The sequence below is a fragment of the Cygnus atratus genome, chromosome 2 (genome assembly GCF_013377495.2).
Source record: "Cygnus atratus isolate AKBS03 ecotype Queensland, Australia chromosome 2, CAtr_DNAZoo_HiC_assembly, whole genome shotgun sequence".
Classification (NCBI taxonomy): Eukaryota; Metazoa; Chordata; class Aves; order Anseriformes; family Anatidae; genus Cygnus; species Cygnus atratus.
Window position 1 is genome coordinate 41,859,168 of NC_066363.1, and position 20,221 is coordinate 41,879,388.

At 35.8% G+C, this 20,221-nt stretch overlaps 2 protein-coding genes across 9 annotated transcripts in view; both read right to left on the reverse strand.

Annotated features, from left to right (window-relative positions):
• NEK10 (NIMA related kinase 10) overlaps positions 1 to 4,062 on the reverse strand; it is a 97,838-nt gene extending 93,776 nt beyond the window's left edge. The window contains exons 1-4 of the mRNA XM_035556485.2: positions 3,953 to 4,062; positions 3,572 to 3,632; positions 2,538 to 2,668; positions 1,954 to 2,052 (exon numbers count right to left, since the gene is read on the reverse strand). Of these exons, the coding sequence (XP_035412378.1) occupies positions 1,954 to 2,052; positions 2,538 to 2,668; positions 3,572 to 3,632; positions 3,953 to 4,047 (386 nt within the window). The 5' untranslated portion in view covers positions 4,048 to 4,062. The remainder of the gene's footprint in view (positions 1 to 1,953; positions 2,053 to 2,537; positions 2,669 to 3,571; positions 3,633 to 3,952) is intronic.
• A 3,667-nt stretch (positions 4,063 to 7,729) lies between these two features.
• Positions 7,730 to 20,221, reverse strand: part of SLC4A7 (solute carrier family 4 member 7) — a 137,849-nt gene continuing 125,357 nt past the window's right edge. For all 8 annotated transcript variants that reach the window (XM_050708548.1, XM_050708546.1, XM_035556369.2 and 5 more), the window contains 9 exons: positions 19,749 to 19,862; positions 19,164 to 19,325; positions 18,641 to 18,892; positions 16,502 to 16,570; positions 15,912 to 16,085; positions 15,414 to 15,545; positions 14,606 to 14,706; positions 12,772 to 12,879; positions 7,730 to 12,155 (listed from right to left, as the gene is read on the reverse strand). In XM_050708548.1, the coding sequence (XP_050564505.1) occupies positions 12,074 to 12,155; positions 12,772 to 12,879; positions 14,606 to 14,706; positions 15,414 to 15,545; positions 15,912 to 16,085; positions 16,502 to 16,570; positions 18,641 to 18,892; positions 19,164 to 19,325; positions 19,749 to 19,862 (1,194 nt within the window). In that variant the 3' untranslated portion in view covers positions 7,730 to 12,073. The remainder of the gene's footprint in view (positions 12,156 to 12,771; positions 12,880 to 14,605; positions 14,707 to 15,413; positions 15,546 to 15,911; positions 16,086 to 16,501; positions 16,571 to 18,640; positions 18,893 to 19,163; positions 19,326 to 19,748; positions 19,863 to 20,221) is intronic.

The following is a 20,221-nucleotide window of genomic DNA, read 5'->3' on the forward strand; positions in this document are numbered from 1 at the left end:
CAAGTTTCCAAGGAGCAGAAGTCTATGTGACGTGGCAGCTCTCTTATGTTTTTATCATTTGCAGTTGGGAATGATGCCAATGGCTAAAAATATTTTGATAAAAATAAATGTTTTATAAGTAGAAACTAGCAAAATCTCAGCCCTTCCATGCCAACATTCTGCCCAAAGTAATAGTGTTTTTCATTATGCTTCCATACTTGGCCACTTCAAGAAGTGCATAACTTTCATGGAGAGCGAACAGCAACCATATACTGGCAGGCAAGAATTTGTAAGTCAAATTAGAAAATTATCTTTAGCTTACTTTAAATGGTGGCTCTACAAAGTTATACTTATAAAAAGCATTGACTCTTGGCAGATGTTAGTTTCTTTAATTGTGCAACACATCTGTCACGTTTCTGAGGGGACAGTAATTCAGTGACAGTAATTCTCTGAGCCTGGTTAACATTTGAGAACCCATTCATGTTACTAGAGACCTTAGTGTATATCCAGCATACGCCAGCAAGATAATTTTTCTGCCTGCTTAGTTACACTCCTTATCCAAACAACTTAAGTTCTACTCATCACAGTGGGTTTTTTTTTGCCAGCAGAACTATCTCCAACCAGGACTGCTGCTGACACAGTGACATTGGGAAGTGGGTGTGATTTTTCAATTTGCACCCCAAACAACATAGCTATGCAAGTAAAAGTATGTAATACAGGTCAGGATGACAACTTCTAAGGCTTTGACACAAAGCAACGGCAGTTGTTCCAAAGTGAGGACACCATCACAGCCACGGTAAAATACTTATAAAAGGCAACTAAATCACCTTTGTAAGGTGATTACTTATCCTAAGGGTCTATCAAATTTATTAATATATGCTTGTTTCATTAACCTTACCTGGCTGCTTACATTTATAATACAAGATGCTGGTTTTGTTATATCATCATAATCATCGATGGGTACCAAAAAAAACAAAAACTAAAATATGAGCTAGGTATGCCGTAATGTATAAATAGAACTTGTTATTCTTTGTGTCTTCTTATTCTTAAGAAGTTACTCTTAAACACTTAAATTTTTGGCAAATGAAGCTGAGCCACTGATGTGACACGGGTAGGTATTGAGATCATAAAGCTCCCTTGCAAAAAAAAAAAAAAAAAAAAAAAAGAAAGAAGGAAAGAGGTTCCAGATTTACAATCATTTAAATAATTTGTTCATTTGTCTTAAAATTTCCTGCTATTTAAACAATTAAAGATGAGATAATTCCCTAGTTAAATCTGCAAAAGTGTCTAAGCAAACTGTGAATTTTATGGTGCTTTTCAGGTACTTACATAAAATCAATTTGTTACATATTAGCACATTTAAATGTTCTAGGATTCCTTCTTTAAGCTTCTGTATCATTTAGGATTTTTTAGAAAATGTAGTTTCAATTGAAAAAGGAAAAATACATCACACAGCAGTGGTGTATAGTAACAGAAATCCTGAAAAATACATTTTTTTCCAGAAAACATCTTTCTCTACTCCCCTATTTTTTGAAGGTCTTGCATGTTTTTCTTGCTCAACCAAATGACAGCAGCATAAGAAAGGGCTTTTCCGTAAAATACAAATAAAAATCAATAAAATAAGAACAAAACTATTTAGAAAAAGGAACTAGAGATTACAAATACCAGATACGGGCAAATGATCAAAGGAAACATAGCAAATGTTAGAATTCGGTCATCCAATTTTTGTAAAAGATACCCAGTCCTTCCTTCTTCTATCCCAGCCACGCAAGCATTCAGTCTTCAAAGCTAACCCCAAAATGATTGTTTAAAATATTAAAACTAAGATTATGCAGAGATGTGAAGCTACTAGTTTCCACATAGAGGTCTACTGTTGAAACATATATATACCAGGCCTTATCCACACATTGGTTCTCTAATTAAGGCAAAAAAGTGTGATCCCTCCTTGGGTGTGAATGTGTTCAATATACTGACCTGCAGATAAATCTGTTCTTAACTAAAGCTGTAAAGATCTCTTGAAACAGCTTATGTCTGGGATGTTTGCTAAAATTTCTCTCATTCTTGTAGGTCACACTAATGAAAAATATAAGGAAAATGCTGAATTGGTAATTATCTTTTAACAAGCCAAAACTTAACACTAGCAAGAAAAGTTAAGAAATATCATATGAGCACTTACAATGGAATAACACAATTTCAGATTTCCAGACACTAATAAGTATGGAAGAACAGTCTGTCTCTTGCATAACTTGGGACTACTATAATGGAATATTATAAGCTTTCCAAATAAAGAAACCATTTTATTTAAATTGGATATATTAATTTTTCAACAGTCCACTCTACCGAGTGGAAGCATGTGTCAAATTTACAAAAGCAAAAATATTTACAGTTAGGTTTAGAAAATTAAAAGTATATAATTTGTATCTCAGCGGGTTAACATGAAAGTACAAGAAACACAGTTAAATACAAATATAAATGCCTTCAACACCTCACCAAGTCTAAGACACATAAAGATGTTCAGAAATACAACACAGTACCATCGTACTAGCTCTTTCTTTTACCTAAAGTTTTCAAGCTCAACAGCTTCAGTTGATTCTTGCCACTGACCATGAGGGTTTTGTTCATTGTTTTTGACATTTTGCAGACTTCTTGTTATGCTGGATTGACCACTTTGGAAACCTATGGCTGGAAGCTAAGGAGGAAAAGCAGGGTACTCATGAGACAAAGAGTGGGTTTTAACAGTTTTACAAGAATTTTAACAAGAAAAAGTACCTCTTCTCAAGTTCTGGCTTGAACTATAGACACTGTTAAACTTTCCATCCATAACTGCCATTGTAAAATACACACACACAAACACATCATGCCATACAAAACCGAAGTGGACACTGATACAAAGCAAGGCTGGAAAACATGTGTGTGGAGACATAAAATATTAGGAATAGTACCTTTTCAAATTTATAATAGTAAAGCTTGAGAAAATCTGCAACATATATTCATTTTCTGTTTCTTACCTGTCTCAGTTCTGTGAGTTGAGGTGAAGATTTTCCCATGTCCTAGAAGTTTCATGCACTGATATTTATGCCCTGAAGATTTTTAGCTGAAGTGTTATTCTCCAAAGACAAACTGTTTACGGTTAAAATGTTGATTTTTTAAAATTTTTTGTACTTTATTACTCTTCACCATGTTGTAACTAATAAATCTATTAACCTTCCTTCTTGTGAGATTGTGGAAAGGTGTGGAGTAAATCCATGAGGGTAACTGACTGTGTGTGTTAATAGCTGGATACAACCTGCTTGAGATACTGACATAAAGTAATTGTTTTTCCTGTTTAAATAAAGATTATGGCAGAGTAGGATGGGAGTTGGCTCAGTTTCATTCTTTCACCCTTTCACCCTTTCTGAGTAGGATTTGCCCCACAGAGAAGCACTAATATTGCAGGCAGAGGTGGGGGGCCACCACATCCACTACACAAGGTTTTAGTAACTTTTCATCATAATAGAGCACAATATCATAAATATCTGCCACAAACCATAATCACCATTATTTATAATTATACAATTCTTCAGCATATTTAATAATAGTTATTGAAAAATACCTGCTGTTTGCTTGACAGAACATTTAAGAGGGACTGAAGTCTTTTAAGATCGGAATAATCCCTAGAATAAAACGTAATAGCATAAATATATGTAAATAGCTACATAAACCTATTTCTTAAGAGTAAAGAAGGTCAACAAACAACAATACTACTGACAGAAAATAAAGTTTTCTGGTGTTTAGTGTCCTCATTTTACATGAAGAAGAATTTATAGCTTCTCCAGAATGCGTTAAATCAACAAAGGTGTAAATAAACTTCGTGACCAGAGTAACAGTTGTCATGTTTATACTGCATTTCAAATTAAAGCATTCTGCTTTGGCAGCTAGTGCAAATTCCACGTGGGTCCTGCTGAAGTTCAAACAAAGACGTCAGATACTATACCTCACAGAAATCCCATGAGGCCTTTTGTCTGTTGCTTTTTCTATGCTCTTCGGCTTTTTGTCCTGATCAGGCATTGTGTGTATCATCGTCATCATTGCATGACTAAGAACTCATTTCCTTAAAAATAAAGTAGATCAGAGTTATATTACTGCAGCATTAAGCAACAAATGTCTACTTACAGAACTAACTGAGATGACTAGGGAAAAAAAAAAACAGCTCTACCACTTTCGCAACACAAAACTTTAGGCATTACATGAAGATATTCTTTAGAATTCCAGATATTAACAAGAAAGTAATAAATCTCATATACAGAAGCCTGAGTTTCCCAACACATTTTTGGTGAGGGTATATAATACCAGCTGTCTTGCTATTGCACTTCATTTTTATTGGGCTTTTTCTTATTATTTTCACCATTATTTTTTCACCACGGATTGGCTAGTTATATTACAGCAGTGCTTACAGACTGACATCGAGGTTGTATCATACAAGGTGTTGTCCAGACTACAAAGGAGATAATGGATTTATCATCTAATTACAAAAGATGGATCAAGGGTAGAAAAAGGAGGTATCTGACAAATAAATGATATGCACACATCATGCAGTCTAGGGAAGAACCACAGAAATTTTTAGCAGAGGTTGGAATCCAGGTCTTATGAATTTCAGGTGAATGCCTTATTCCAACAGCACCCAGCTTTTCTTGCAGTGGGACGTACAGCTTATTTCAGTAGATGAACAGAGATGTAATGGATTGGCCTTGTGAGGGTCACTACCACACATTAGATCCACCGCAAACATTCCATTTATTTTCATCAGATTTAGTAGGTCTGACTTCCAGGAAAAAAAAAAAGCCAAGGATAAGTACCACTTACTGTACAGGATCAGTACCACTGTATGATTCTTTCTACTTGTTTTACTATTCACTAAACACTGATAGTTTGGATGTTCCCTGTCGTGTCTGTAAGAGGACTTTCTCCTTGAAATCCTATAGCCTTCTTTTCTCTTTGTGCAGTGTAGAGTACTGCGATTGGTTTTTATTCCTCTTTCTCATAAAGGCAAAGATGATAACGAACCAGGATGGAAACAAGCATGGTAAACTATCAGAAGCTGCTGTTTTCCTCTTGAAAATTAGAGCTGTTTTCCCAATTATACATTCTCACATCAGGCACAGAAACACACAAAATGCAACTGCTGACAATATGAACTCATGCACTCTGGGAAGTGTACTGTAAGCTCAGTTCATTCACTCCTGTTGTATTAAACAACCCTTTATCCTATCTCCAGTAATTGCACAGAGAATCATTGATCTGGATCCCCAAGAAATTCCTCCGCTCTCCTCCAATATTCAAATTACATGTTCTCTGCCTTAACCCTCATCACCCCACAGCTTGTCCCCAAGTACAAGGGCAGGGACAATATACACAATGGAGCATTTGTCCGTGCGGCTTAAAGTGTTGGTGCCCTTCAGCTTTCCTGCAGATATAAGCCAATGTAATTGCCAGCTGCAGTGAAAATAGCAGCCCCTGTCCCCTCCCAAGTTCAGCCACTCCTCTCCACTTCATCAGCTTACCAGACACAAACCTGGGCCAGTTTAGAGAACTAAACAGGCAGAAAACTGTAAAACTCTGTTTGTATGGTTAGTTTTCTACAAATTTAGCTGTTACAGTCACCCGATGAGCATCTCTGCTGACAAGGCAGAGGGCAGGAGTGCACGGCTGCAGAAAGTGGAGAGCAGAAAATCCTTTCATCGGTAGCCAGTCCTGCAATCAGGTGGGTGTACTGGCACCACACCCTTGGCGAGGGGTTACTGAAGGATCAACCCCTTGTTTTCCTTGTACCAGCCATAAACCTGAGAGAAAACAGACATGAAAAATTTCCTTACCAATTCACACAGTGACTTGACTTTCCTGAATCACTAAGTAAGTTCCCACCCAGGCGTTTCTTCTTTACTTGTGCCAGAAGAAATTTCCATGGAGCCAGGCTATTAACGATCTTATTAACTATGCCCCAGCTATTAAGCCGGCCCCATGAGTAATGCATAAGAAACAAACCAAACAACACTTGCACTTTATTCAGGTAGTGCCAGAAAAAGATTGAGATCATGCAACTTTTAAAAACAACTGAAACACATTAAGGAAAATAACTTTACAGTGTAGAGTCTTATTCAATTCCATTTAAAACAATGAAATGAGAGCAATATTAATTCATTCATTTTAACTGGTAATAATTACGTTTAATTATTTATGTTAACTCAATTACAAAGGAAGAAAGATGCATTCTGATAGTGCTGGCGTGCAGGATAGGACAAGAAATGTTCCAGGAACCCTGACAGAAAGAACTCACATGATGAGAAACAGGAGACAAAGGAATTACCGCAACAGATTTGATCTGTGGCCCAGTCTAGTATCTGTCTCAGATGACACAAGCATATAAGGCTTCAGAAGGTGAAAAGAAACCCCAAAATAAACAAAAACACAAAGAGAATAAATCTACCTCCACAAGCTAGAGCGCAATGCTTAGAAACTTGCTTTAACAAAATGATATCTTATGGTCTTCACAATCTTTATTAGCAATAACTAGTGGATATAAGTAACAGATACAAACAGCTTTGTAAGCTAACTAGCTGCTTGATTGACCTTGAACTCCTTTCTTAATCACTCCAGGGGACGAGTTCCACTACCTAATTATATACAGAAGTTTAACTGGCTTAAGCTGGATATAGAAGCAACAGATATGTTATATCTTGGCTTTAGTAAGACTTTTGATGCTGTTGCTAGATAGGAATGTATCTAAGCTGGGTGAGGTCAGATGAAAAATCACTCCTTAAAAGAACAGTTATCAACATATTATTGTCAAAATAGAAATGTGTTTCGAGTAACGGTCAAATGACGTCAGAGGAAGATCAAAGATGACAAAAAAAGGTTCCCAAAACGTACTTCTCCTCCTCCAACCAGAAGGAAACTCTAGACCGCTTACCCTCTTGTTCTTGGAGAGCACGGCAGTCAGAAGCATCAGCACTGAGCAGCAGCAGAAACCTAGGAAATTCCCGGCTCGTGAGCACGTACAGACAATGTTTGAAGAGTTTTGTGTGTTTTATCAACTGAACCAATATGGAAATCTGCAAGTTTACTATACATGAAAACTTCCATATGCATGTATTTACCCTTTGAATTTTGTTCTATCACTTCTTTAAAGATTCTTTGGAGATTAATTAGGATCCAATATGAGGTTCCCCTTTTCCCAGCAAATAAGAACATTCAAGCCGCTGGTTTTTGTTCATTTTCTCTCTGCACCACACCGGTTTCAGGGGAGCCATAAACGGCCGGGTCTATTCCCAAATTCTTGGCCCCACGCAATGTGTCTCTCTGGACTGTTTTCCAGATCATAACTTGTACCTGCAGATTCCGCCCATCCTCACGCTGTACCGCTCCTCCCCGCCTTAACCCCCCGGCGGCACTAAGGCCAGGCCGCCCGCTGCCCCCGCCGAGCCCCGATGGAGGTCTCCCCGCCGCCCCCCTCACCTGCTAGCCCCCGCTCCCGGCCGCGGCCAGGCTTCCTCAGCCCCAGCCCGCGGCCAATCGCGTCCCGCCTTCTTGGCGAGGAACGGCTCGCTGGCCAACCGCGAAGCGCGGCACTGCGAAGTGCCCGCTGCCCTAGCGACCCGCCGACGCCGGCCGCTGTTGCCATGACTACGCGGACGCCGCTGGCCCAGACATGGCAGCCGTGGGCGGGACCGCGCCGCCCCCCCGGCCCGCAATAAAAACGCCAAAAGGCCTCAGATTTATTGTTCGGTAGATTTTTATTGCTTTTACCAACTGTCCGAAACATTACAAAAGATAATTTTATTCTACCAGTAATTAAAACAATAAAGGCTGGATCTTTCATATCAAAGACAAGTCTGAGAGTCGTGTTTTCTATAGAAACTGAATAGTGAGCAGTTCTACGTTTGGAATAATGTTGTCATTGGCTTTGGATTTTGTTAAAATAAAAAAGCATCATTGTAATTAGAAAAACAGTCATAAAAATTTGAACCGTACAGTTATCGCATTTCAAATAATCAGCATTAAGATCAAAATTGTAGTTCAGCTACAGACGCTGAACCATGGAAGACCCAGTTGCACAGGAGTATCAGCAACGATAGAAAGAAAACCATTATAAATCATGTGTCTTGTTGATAAATCATCATTTAGAAAATTACTGATTTTCAAACTCAGTCATTATTCCAAATAAATGTCAACAGATACTAAATTCAATATGAAAGTGTCTTTAGATTAACTTCAATGACAACTAAGAAGTTCCTGTAAGTTTTCACTAAAAAGTTACAAAATAAAATTGACTTAAAATTCTAAGCAATTTGCTTTGTATTTATAGCACTACTTTTACACTGACTCAAAGCTGTGTGCTTCTAGTCTTAAAGTCTGCTGTAAAATAAATTACTGTTGGTATAAACAAAGTATTTCACACAGTTGTACTGTACTTGATAATGAATTTGAACTAGATGAGTAATTAAAACATTACTAATCACATACAGCAAAATGAAAACTAAAATCATAGCAATGCTCATCTAACAGACTACATTTCTGACCCAAAAATCATGAACCATTTATCTTATGATTTACAGAACATATGTACAAGATAACCCTTTAAAATGGTGCAGGCTCTGGGACATGACACCAATTTGTTACAGATATATTTTACAGCAAGTTGAACCTGCTTTTGCAAAGGGCACAAATTAGGAAGCTACCATATAAAGACAAAGATGGAGGTGAAGTAAATGAAAAGTTATTGGAGAGCTTTCATTAGATATAGAAAAAATGGCCAACACGTTTGGTTGAAAAATCCCACTAGGGCACCAAATTCTATCCTAACAGGCTTTACGACAACAAACTTGGCAATTTGGAACATTTCACTAAATAACAATGTAAGATGACCTGTTACAGCTGCAAAACTAATCTAGGAAGAAAGTATAATGAACTTGGGCATATGTAAACAGAATGAAATTGTAATACATATGAAAAGTACTAAGGAGTTTTGTAGAATATAATTTAAACAGGAGACTGCATTTTCTGTGAAATATTTTAGACGATAATTTAAATGGAGTGGTCAAAATTAAGACCTACACTTTATGTAAACATTCATATTTATAAATAAATTAGAAAAAGAAAAGGGAAAAAAACAAAAAACAGGGACTTCCTGAGGTGGCTCTGCAGCCAGATACACAGTAGCACTAAGCTCCATTCCGGGAAACCAAGGCATCTAAAAAAAGTGCAGGGTTGTTTATTTTCCTCTAACTGTTGGAATGGAAATATATTGGCTTAATTTTTATAGGGCTTAATCCCTATGAAAGAATCAGTGCACAGTATTTATCACTGTTCTTTTGTACCCATTAAGGCAAAACATAAATCTACATACGGTCTGTCAACTATATCATTAGCCGTTTTACTTTAATACTACGCACGATTTTAAAGTAGAAGTGGTGTAAAATGAGCAGCAAATTACTTAACCATAAGTTATCAATGGGTTTTTATGCACTTAATACCAGGTCTTCTTATATTTGTGTGGGGTGGGAAAAGTGCAAGCATAACATGCTACTAACAGAGAACACTGAAACTAAAGGTCACTGTAAACTGCTTTGCAAGTCATGGTACTTCTGGCACTGATTAAAATGTCTACACAATTAATGAAGAAATACTGTGATTAGACATGTGGGCTTTTTTTTTTTTTTAATCCACTAGAGAAATACCTACTTCTTTTAATATTGGCCCAAACTTAACCCTTCAGAAGAAGCCAGATAAAAGATGTGCAGCACCAGGGAACCCTGATTTCTGGCATGAAAGAGTTAAAAATCTAAGAGGCTTATACTAAATTTTTTTTTTTGGGGGGGGGGTCTTTGGAAATCATTGTAGGGCTGTGAACATGAAGTATAAAATACTAACAGGAAGACTTGTACATGAGTAATGTACTGTGGATAACACTATGTAAACTGGTCAAAATAGTATTTTCCCTCTTTGATTCACTAGGAACTAACTAACAGTCAACAACTGAGGTTTACTTTTTTTTTCTTTCTTTCTTTTTGATAATGCTAAAGTTTTGGAAAGCCATCTGCCATAATTTTATTTCATCTCAGTTTGACTAGAGGGAAAACATAGGTATTTTCTGAAAGAACACATACTCAAGGTAAGGCACAAGCTACACTACTATCTAAGGAAAAAGGAGCATCAATACAGGCCATACACAGTATTAGTCAAATTGGTAATGCAGACCTCACTTGTTTTTTTCCCTGACCTGAGCCTTCATGACAGTTTGGGTAGGACTACTCATATTGCTGTACGTTATGATTTTCAGTAAATTGCCTTATCAATTCAGACAAATGGAAAAGAACATAAACAACAACAAAAACAACTACATTATATGTAAAGCAAAAGGTAACAGTGCGTGTAACTTAAAAGCTGTTTTTAAATATTTCCATTTATTCTCACTGATTGGTTTATTTAGTAATATACAATCATCTTCTGTCCAAGTGTCACTTCTCTGAAGAGCACCAGAATTCCACCTCAAGTGGTGTTTTCAGATGAACTCTGCCCTCCTCCAAAATCTTCTCCTTTTGCTTTGTTGAGAATTTTACCATGCAGTCCATGGTAAAACTTCCAACATTGCTTAAAGGCAGAATTAAGCAAACAGCTATATTCTCGGTTTGAAATTCGCACAGATCCCAATTAAAGCCATTGTAACACATCAAGAAAGGGCTGGTATCACTTCAGAAAACAGACCATTCCAGGAAATAAAGTCAAGAAACTAAGGCATAAGGCAAAAAGAAAAAAAAATAATGGACACTGCAGCAGGTAAGCAATCAAGATTTTCATTTACACATAAAATTCTCATTTGAGATATTATAATGCTAAACACTAGACCTTGAAGATAAGTACAATAAAATGCACCGACTGCATTTTTAACAGTGAGCCCCCAAAAATCCCGTTTACTTTAATAAATGAATATTTAATTTTTCAATTCTTCTAACATGATAAAACTTTATACTAATTAAAATAAATAAAATGTTTAAAATTAAGTTGGTGTGCTATCATATATGCCCTTTACAATGGAGAAGATCAGAACTGTACAAACAAATACCACAAGCAATTTGTAATCCATAAAATAATACTGATCATAAACCTATCACAGAATTAAACCATGGCAAATTTAATCAAATACACAGTGAATTTTAAAATGAATTAAGCAAGAAAAATATTTTGATGAGGACAAGAAATATTCTGAAGTGTCAGTCTTACATCTGAGTATATCAGGTTTTCAAAGTCAGTGGAAAACATAAAAACAGGAAAACAATTCAAGAGTGCTAGTGTAGCAAGTATGTATAACTTCCTATAGACCAAATTGCTGTCTGTAAATCCAATTTATATTGTGTAAACGTGGAGTTTCCAGAATGGCAAATACTGACTTGGGATTGTAACTACAGTTACTGCACTCATACTGCTACTGAATGACAATGAAAAATCAAGAGTGTATTTAAAAAATAGTAGCAGAACAGAATATTTACATATATTTTAAGGATTAATTAGCCACCTGACTTAGGGCTCTAGGCCATGTCTGTAAAATATGAGTGACAGAATCCAAATAACATTAGCATGTAGTGGAGACATAAAACACAGTAGTTCATGTTAACAGCACATTAATAATTGACCTATGAAATCACAAAAAAAAATATACCCTGCAAAAACAAGCAGTAATTTCCTGCACAGAAAACAAACTTCTGTAGCGCACATTATAAACAGAGGTATTGCAAAATTCTAAGCAATGTGGACCAGTAATCATCAGCAAAAGCTGACTTAACTTTTATGCACATACTGATTATTGAAAATAATATGCATTCATTACAATCTTCCTATTTAAAAATGAAAATAAAATTTCCGATAAAATAAATAGCTGAAGTGTGATTACCACTCATCTGACTTGTAGGAAAATCTTCTTATGTAAGCATATCTACAGTGCCCTAAACAATGGCAGAATTAAATACATATTACTTAAATTGGAAATCACACTTCAATGGTGTAATACCCTACAGTGATATATACACACGCACAAATACACACAATTCCCCTTGGTTCAGTTCTATAAAGATGTTTCAGCATCCACGTATTTCACAACAGGTGCATCTTCTACATTTATTTTCACACTTTCCGGCTTCTCAGGGCTGTTGAAAGCAAAGATGATCATTTGAGATATGGTTCACATTACTAAAGGTTGCTTATCAAACATTTTATACATAACAGTCAACACAGCACTTTTTTCAAGTATATTTCTTATGCAGCAAAGATGATATTTCAGTCAGGTTTAATTTGTAGAGAGATTTAAAGTGAGCTGGGGGGGGCACATGACACAACACACAACAAAAACACCAACCCAGGGAAGACCTTAGCAGCAGTGAAAGTGCTGGACTTACCTTTTATTCCCACTGGCATTTGTAATATTCAGGACCAAACAATTCCCATGCTCATACACAGTCTAATAAAGCTTCTAGAAACCCTAAACCCATCAGAGTAGCATACAGTTGTATTAAACAAATTAAGAGTAGCTTTAAAACTATAATACATTTAACAAAACAACTAGAATTCCTTAGACATTGTTTAATTTCAGAATAGAAAGCAAAAATTAAGTTCAAATTCAAGTTCCTTGTAAGTGAAAAGTAAATGCAAATCTATAAACCATGTATGCTCACTTTTTGAGATATATTTCAAGAAATACGAGCACAGCTATTAACTGCTAAACACAAGACAGTAGTTAGAAAATGCGTGAGTAATTATAGCTACCTCAGGTTAGCTCTGGTTACTTTGGCATTCTCAGAATTCATGGAAAGAGCCTTCCACTGTGCAGTTTTGGCCATTTCGTCTGATATGTTTACAATTGAGGGATCAACGCTAAAGAACAAACATACTTTCTGGTTAGTATTCAATACCTTGCAACAGCATTATACTTATTGTCACTCATCAATTACATCAGTTGTACCTTCTTTCAATATTTACGCAGCCACAAGTTGAATTCACCACTTACAAAGGTATTTAAACAAAAATTTGAAAAAGTTTAACTCGCTTGTGCAGCCTTAATCACATATCATAAAACAGTTTCTCACACAGACATCACTACAAGATTGTGAACATCTCTTTTCTGAATAATCCGTAACTTCAGAAAACTATTTAGCATGTTCAGGAAAAATGAAATTCATCATACTGTTTTGCTAATGCTTTCATAGATCAGAATTATTTTAAGCAGTTTCCAGGAAATAGTCAAGTGCAAAAGAGTAGACGTTAATAAAAATCTGAAACTGGTAATTCAATTGAGATTAAAAAGTAGTAAGAATCTGTAAATCTCAGTATCTGGACCTTTTCATTTTACCTCCTGCAGAAGTTCAGCCTCACAGGTGGTAAGCTTTCAAAACCTATGAGTTTCACACATTTACATGTAAAGACGACTTCAGTGTTGCCTGTAGGTATGTATTTTGTTCTGTTCCACACTTAAGCTTCAGAATCTACTCCAGGAGATAAAATCTTTCAAATTCTTCAAATCAGCACAGGAACATTTCAAAGTGTGTGTGTTGTTTTTGTTGGTTGGTTGGGTTTTTTTTGTTTGTTTGTTTGGTTTGGTTTTTAAACCTCAGGAATCCCCACAAGATGCAAGACAGTAAAATATATAGTAAACACATAAGCACACAGTTGGTGAAATCATAGTTCTACTGTAAGAGTAATTAGCATCTCGATTTAAAACAAAATGCTTTAGTGTCATTTTCATTTGAGTTGCTAAAGTTAAGCCTGCTCTTAAAGTTGACAATAGGACTCAGCAGGAATATCTAACCAACCCCCAAATCTGCCTGTTCCCAACCCAGGTCAGGATAGACCTCTAAAGCCCAATTTTTTAACCTAGGCACCCTTAATACTAGAGAGGAAAAAAAAGCTGACAAGCTATTTATCTATCACATCTTCCACGTGTGTTGACAGCTGTAGAATACCTTGCTACTAATCATAACACTTCTCTAGTAAGAGTTACATACTGAGGCAAAACGCCTTTCACTGCTGCAAGAACTTTTTAAATCTGTGAAATTCCAGTACTTCCTTTTCTGGAAGAGAATTGATAACCCCACTGCACTCACATTTATGTTAAGAAAATAACCTACTTAAGCAATAAGGCTACCTGTAAAACATTTGATTTTAGAAATTACAGACTTTAGCCCTCACTTAAATAAACCAAAGAACTGCACACTTAGACTTTGTCTGAAAACTCCAAGTGGCTGGTAAATATATGGCTCAACTGATGCTATTAGTTGTATTTCATGCATAGTAGCACACAAGTACTCCATGAAAACTGACCAAGGAAGCTTCTTCACCTTGAGTACAGCTGGTTGAAATTGAGTCATCTGATCTGTTCGAGATGGTCACGTAAATTTATCATTAAGATGCAGTTTTAAAGAAGAAAAAAATAAACCAACAGAAATGCCACCTTAACACCATGAGATATACCTTAATACTTCTTAATCAAGGCTGAGTGACAAGCTTGGGGAAAAAAATTAAACTCATACACAACTAATTCAGCATGAAGCAAATTACATCATTTGATACAAAACCTTTTAAAAAGTCCTGCATTTTATTATACCTGTATTTTAGGGTTTTTACAGGAAAATTCAAGACATTTCCTTCTCCATATTGAAGGTGTACGCTTTCATTGTCCCCTGTCTGAAGCATTCTCTCTGCTTCCTGTAAATTTCAAGTAAACATTTGATAAAATTAGTCATGTAGCAGAAATAAAACAATTCTCACACTGACAATGTATTTCAATAGGGGTATGGGGCAGAATGGTTCCCTGTAGGTACTCTAATTAAAGCAAGACATCTAGTTAAGACCTCCTTTTTTATTACAAACACGTAAATTGGGGAAGGAGGTGTTACTTTTTAAGTTTAAGGAATTCAACTTGTTGGTGTACAGTTAGTGGAGACTTTTATGGATAAATTATGCAAGTGCATTATTACCGACTAGCAGTTGTTTTTAACTACCACTCTGCACACAAACACAAGCAGAATGTCCCTTATATGGTAAACAGTTTTGTCTCTACTCTAAGCAGAGTAGATCCCTACTCCACTGTGTTTCTCTCTCATCCATTACCCACCTTCACACCTGACGACAAACAAAGGCAACAACATTTTGTGCCAAGAACCGGTTCTTTCTAAACCGTTTGCTAATTTTCATTGCAAAGAAGAGTCCTAACTCATAATAGCATCCTTGAAATAGTAACTTTCCTTAATTGCCAGTAATTGTTCTCTATCATTAAATCTCATTAGTGGAAAACTTCAAAATGTATGTTTGGTTATAAAGTCATATGCTTATGGCACTTAAAATCCTTTAAGTGTCATTAAGCATTTTGTAATGATTTATAACATGCTCAGTTTGAGCGGTTTTACACTTACTGCTTTCTCTTTTTTCTTTTTGTCGTCTTCTTTCTTCTTTTTACTTTCTGGCATAAGATCGTCAAGCCAGCTAAGCTCTCTTTTGGTGAAACATAAATCCATGAGCTTGCGAATGAACACTAATGCTAGAACCTTAAGGAAATCATAAACAGAATAATTTATATTAAACTATTGAAATTAAGAAAAATGCACATGCACTTTTAGTACATTCAGTATTTTTAACTGCAGCCCTTTTATTATAATACTAGTTTTTACCTTACTGAAAAGTTGGATCATTTCCCCTTTGTAGCTTTTTACAGCTGAATTACTTACTTTTCAAGAAATGAAAAATCTTCATATAAGAAAAGTCTTCATGTTTCAAAAGTAAACAACTACTAAAGTTCTTTTGTTTCTTTTCCACTCCCTTCCCTCTTAAGGTAGTAACACATTCTGGGGAGATACCAGATGGTGATGCACACACTCTTGGCAAATGATTAACTTGTAGAACAGATAACTTACCATCATAGGGAAAACAACAGCAGCTGCGGAGGCTTTAATCACCCACAACAGAACAAGACAAGTGAGCTGAATAACTGTAAAGATATGGACCTTCCAGAGTGGTACATAACGTAGATATATCAGGTCAGGCTGATGTTTGGCAGGCATTCCAAACAGTTTTATACGGTCAAAAAACTGCATTGAAAAATAATAACATCCTTCAGTTAATCATTTTCTTCCTCTCCAAAACAAAAACATTTTAGGACACTCCAGAAAGATAAATTTATCCCAATTAAAATACTAACAAAGGACACTGAAAATTCAAGGAGGTGGGGTTGGGGGCTGTTTTGTTTTCCTCTTAACCATTAGTACTACAACATTTTCGAGTATTTCAGAAAATTTGTTGTTCAGCTACACTACTACAATAATAAACACAAAAAAAATGAGAAGTGAAGACAGTGGCAAGAACACTAAACATGACAGTTAGGAAATTATCCTACATCCTGCTCTGACAATATTGGCTTACTTTATTGATGCTGATGTAAAATAATGCATTAAACTTTTTTTCTTGTAGTGGTAAAGACAAATTGTTCCTTAAAATCAGATTTTACCTGAATGCCTTTTAATGAAGAAACTCCCATGTAAAGAAAGACACCATACAAAACTGGCATTGGAATAAACTGCAGAGGAAAAAGCATCAATTACTTAAAGAATCAACACAATATACCACTGCAGTCCATATTAGTGAAATACATTAACTGTTTTTACATCATATTTTATTTATGTGAAGAAATTGTACAGGCTGAGGCTCTATTTACAGAGAGAATAAATGTAGCAGTGAACAGCAAAAAAAAGCTGGGAGGTGGGGAAGGACCTGTGTTATTTCCGTAGAGCTAGTAAGCCTGTCGTTGTGATTAAAAAAAGTAGTAAGGAATGGACAGTCCAGAATGAACATTTTCTAGGTTGCTACCAATACTTCTATTAACGCTCAGGATGTTGGTTTAGGTTGCTACTTGATAGGAACTGTATTGAGACTACCAGCTTCATGAAACTGCCATATGAAAGCTTGCAGTGTGTCCCCCCCACACACACTAAGCTGGTATTTTGGAATCAGCTGAAGCAAAAAAGAAACCATACCTACTGGTCTATAAAAATCTATTAATTTTTCAGGGCTAAACATTGCTCCAATAGTAAGATTTAAACTAATATTCTTAAAATAATGAAGTTGTTCACTGATTTCAGTGGCACTTCCATCAAGCCTCTGCAGCCTACACAGAGCAGACGAGGCTTGCTTTGCTCCCGAATTCATGAAAGATCTGAATAAAGGACAGTCAAGATGTAATTGGAAGCCTTAATAAAAACTGCTGCGATCAAGCCTGAACAAAAGCCTTTACCGAAACTTAAAATAGTGTGGAATAAAACTATGCCTTAGGGATTCATTACTGTGTGTGTATATATAGAAGACAGTGTCTTCACCATGAGCTATATAATTTGACATGCTAGTACTTCTTTAGCACTAACTTCTACATTAAATCAGCATATATCAGTACATGGAACAAAAGCACAGCAGCTTACGAATTCAAGCCTTTGTCTTACTTCTTTGTTTTGAACACTAACATCCGTTTACAGTGAAAAAGAAAAGTATTTCATAGAGTGATTTGTAGTAATCCCATTCCTATTACGCTGGATCCCACAACATATTAAAGTATTAGTTTCCAAGAATCAGTTGTTAAAAAGTGCAATAAACATCAGGCTTCAGCAATCAGCACCTTTACTTAGTGCTTTTGAGCAACAATAAATCTATTTCAGTATTTCTGCTTTTGATTCTGGCAATTTCCATTATACAGCTCAGCTCTTGGTAGCTTTTCTACCAGAGATTGTCTTATCTGAGTATATATCTTTAAATACTGCTTTATTTTATTCAGACCTCTATGGTCTTTAACAAGCATAAATGATCAGTTATTAAAAATTTATAATATGTAGTTCTAATAATAAACTATAGCTGTGTGTTCATAGATCTATTTCCTCCCATTACCCAGTCTTAAACAGCCATTAGAAGCTACCTGTTTGTGAAATGAGTTGTGATCTATCTTCCACAAAATTCTTCACAGGTATTGGCAATTACGCAATTCTATGCCACAACTGCTATTTTGACGAAAGATTTCTATTTATTTCTCTCCTAACTGCTGAAGTCAGCACAACAAAACAGAAGTGAAACTTATTTTACTCTTATCTGAGCAAAAAGCTTACTGAACTGATATAAATACAGAGGCAAAGTGTCAGCTGAGGCCACAATTTGACCTGCAGAATCTCTTATTACACCATGGTGCTGCGTAAGGTCATCTCAACACTTTAAACCTCAAAGGCAGTTTAAAAAGCTGGAAAATAAAGAAAAGTGAGCAATGTCATTTCTGATGATCACTTCTAGTACTGTGTGTTTCTGCTTCTTCGGCCATATTACATTACTTCTGTTCAAGTGACTTTATCACTCTCTCAATTTTTAAAAAAGGTTGCTAGCAAGAAAATCAGGTAACAGGGACATAGATTGCTTTCTTCGCTACTCACTACACTTCTAGCTTGTTCAGTTTTCTTGCATCTTCCTCCATTGTTTCTATTCAACTAACTTGATAACGAGTCTAGATATGTTTTACTTAACATAATAAAACATGATAACATCACAAAAAACTAAATCACAAAAGGAAAATCCAAAGAACAAAAAAATACAAGTATTTTGGAATAAACTCTTTTACCTTTAACACAGAGGTCATGAACACTGAAAGACCCATGAGGACAAAAATCATCAATCCTGTCACTCGCTGCTCCCGGATTCCCAAAAACTTTGGTTGCTCTCCTGGTGCAGAGCATTCAGATTCAACTTTCAGGCTGTTAACATGACTTATAGACAGGACAGTTGCTGCGACAAACCATGGTAAACCCATGATAGAACATACACCCAACATAACACCAACCATGAACAGATCAAGATGATAACCACAGCCTTTCTGTAAAATTAAGCAAAGAAATGAATCATTTGATAAAGTTTCTATTTATACTATGCAAGATTTATAACATTGTTGGTAAATAATATATTACTAAAAAAGTTAAAAGACTTTGGAAGGGCCCAAAAAATTAGAGTTGTTCTTTGCATTAGTCAATATGTACATTTATATAGCAGCTGCTGGTAATGTTTCACAGACTTACAGAATGAATCTGATTTAAAATAAACTCAACTTACAAAAAATTAGAGTTTTGTGAAAATGGATAGACTTTTACCTTCAGTTTATGCTCTTTTCTGTTTATAATAACAGCTGTTATTTGTTGATCCATGAAAATGAGAATGGTACAGAGTAAAGCAGGAACTGCAGCTATCAGCAGCGTCCACCAAGGATTGCCTCCAAGAGGATCTATGAACCATCCACGGTCTTTTCTTGTGGGCTGATAAAATAAATAAGTATTAATTTACTAAAACTTCAGATTTTATTGCAACAAACATTAGCTGCAATGAACAGGTCAGTAGTCTATTAAACGTGAGCTTAGATTTTTCTTCCCATGGCTTTGACGAAAAGACTGACTAGCTGTTAAACATGAACGTGAGACTTCCATGAAAAAATTAAAACAATCCATTGCATTCCTTGATTTGTGCACATTTGCACAAAAGGATACATCCTTTTCAGTGATGCTACAATGTAAAGCATAGTGTTTTCTTTCAGGAGACATACACTCAGAAAAGAAGGGAGATTAACAACTACAATTTAAATCAAAAAATTTAAATTCCTGTTTCAATTCAATTCCATTGTTCTATTGCCTATAAAACTGCAAGAATTAAAAAAGTTTATTTTAAAAGGTTTTGTTTCTTACTTCAAATTTCTCTGGAACATGAAGCTTAGGAGAAGGTACTCCTACAAGATAGTCAATCAAAACCATGATTACGATGGTCAGAAATACTGCGAAGTCACTGATGGTAGAACGCACCTATAAAAAAAAGATCTGTTATCTCTTGCTGTTTCATCATTACAATTTGCACGTATAGAAAGAGAATTTTCTTCCCTATGAATACTGAAGTCTATTTATATTCTACTACACCACTGAATAGCATGTTTATTTCCTTTTTTTATATTTTAGCTGCCTGCCAGAATAGTATAAAGTTGGAGAAGGTGATTATTCTATACAACTGTTGATCTGATAATCTCATCTGAATTTAACTACCACAAGAAACAGACTGCTCCAAATTAACTCCTTTCCCATCTTTGTTCTCTCTGGCCTACTAAGAGGCTGGGCCATCACAACTAATCTCTTGTAGCTTAATTCAGTAAAACCACTGAATTGTTCTC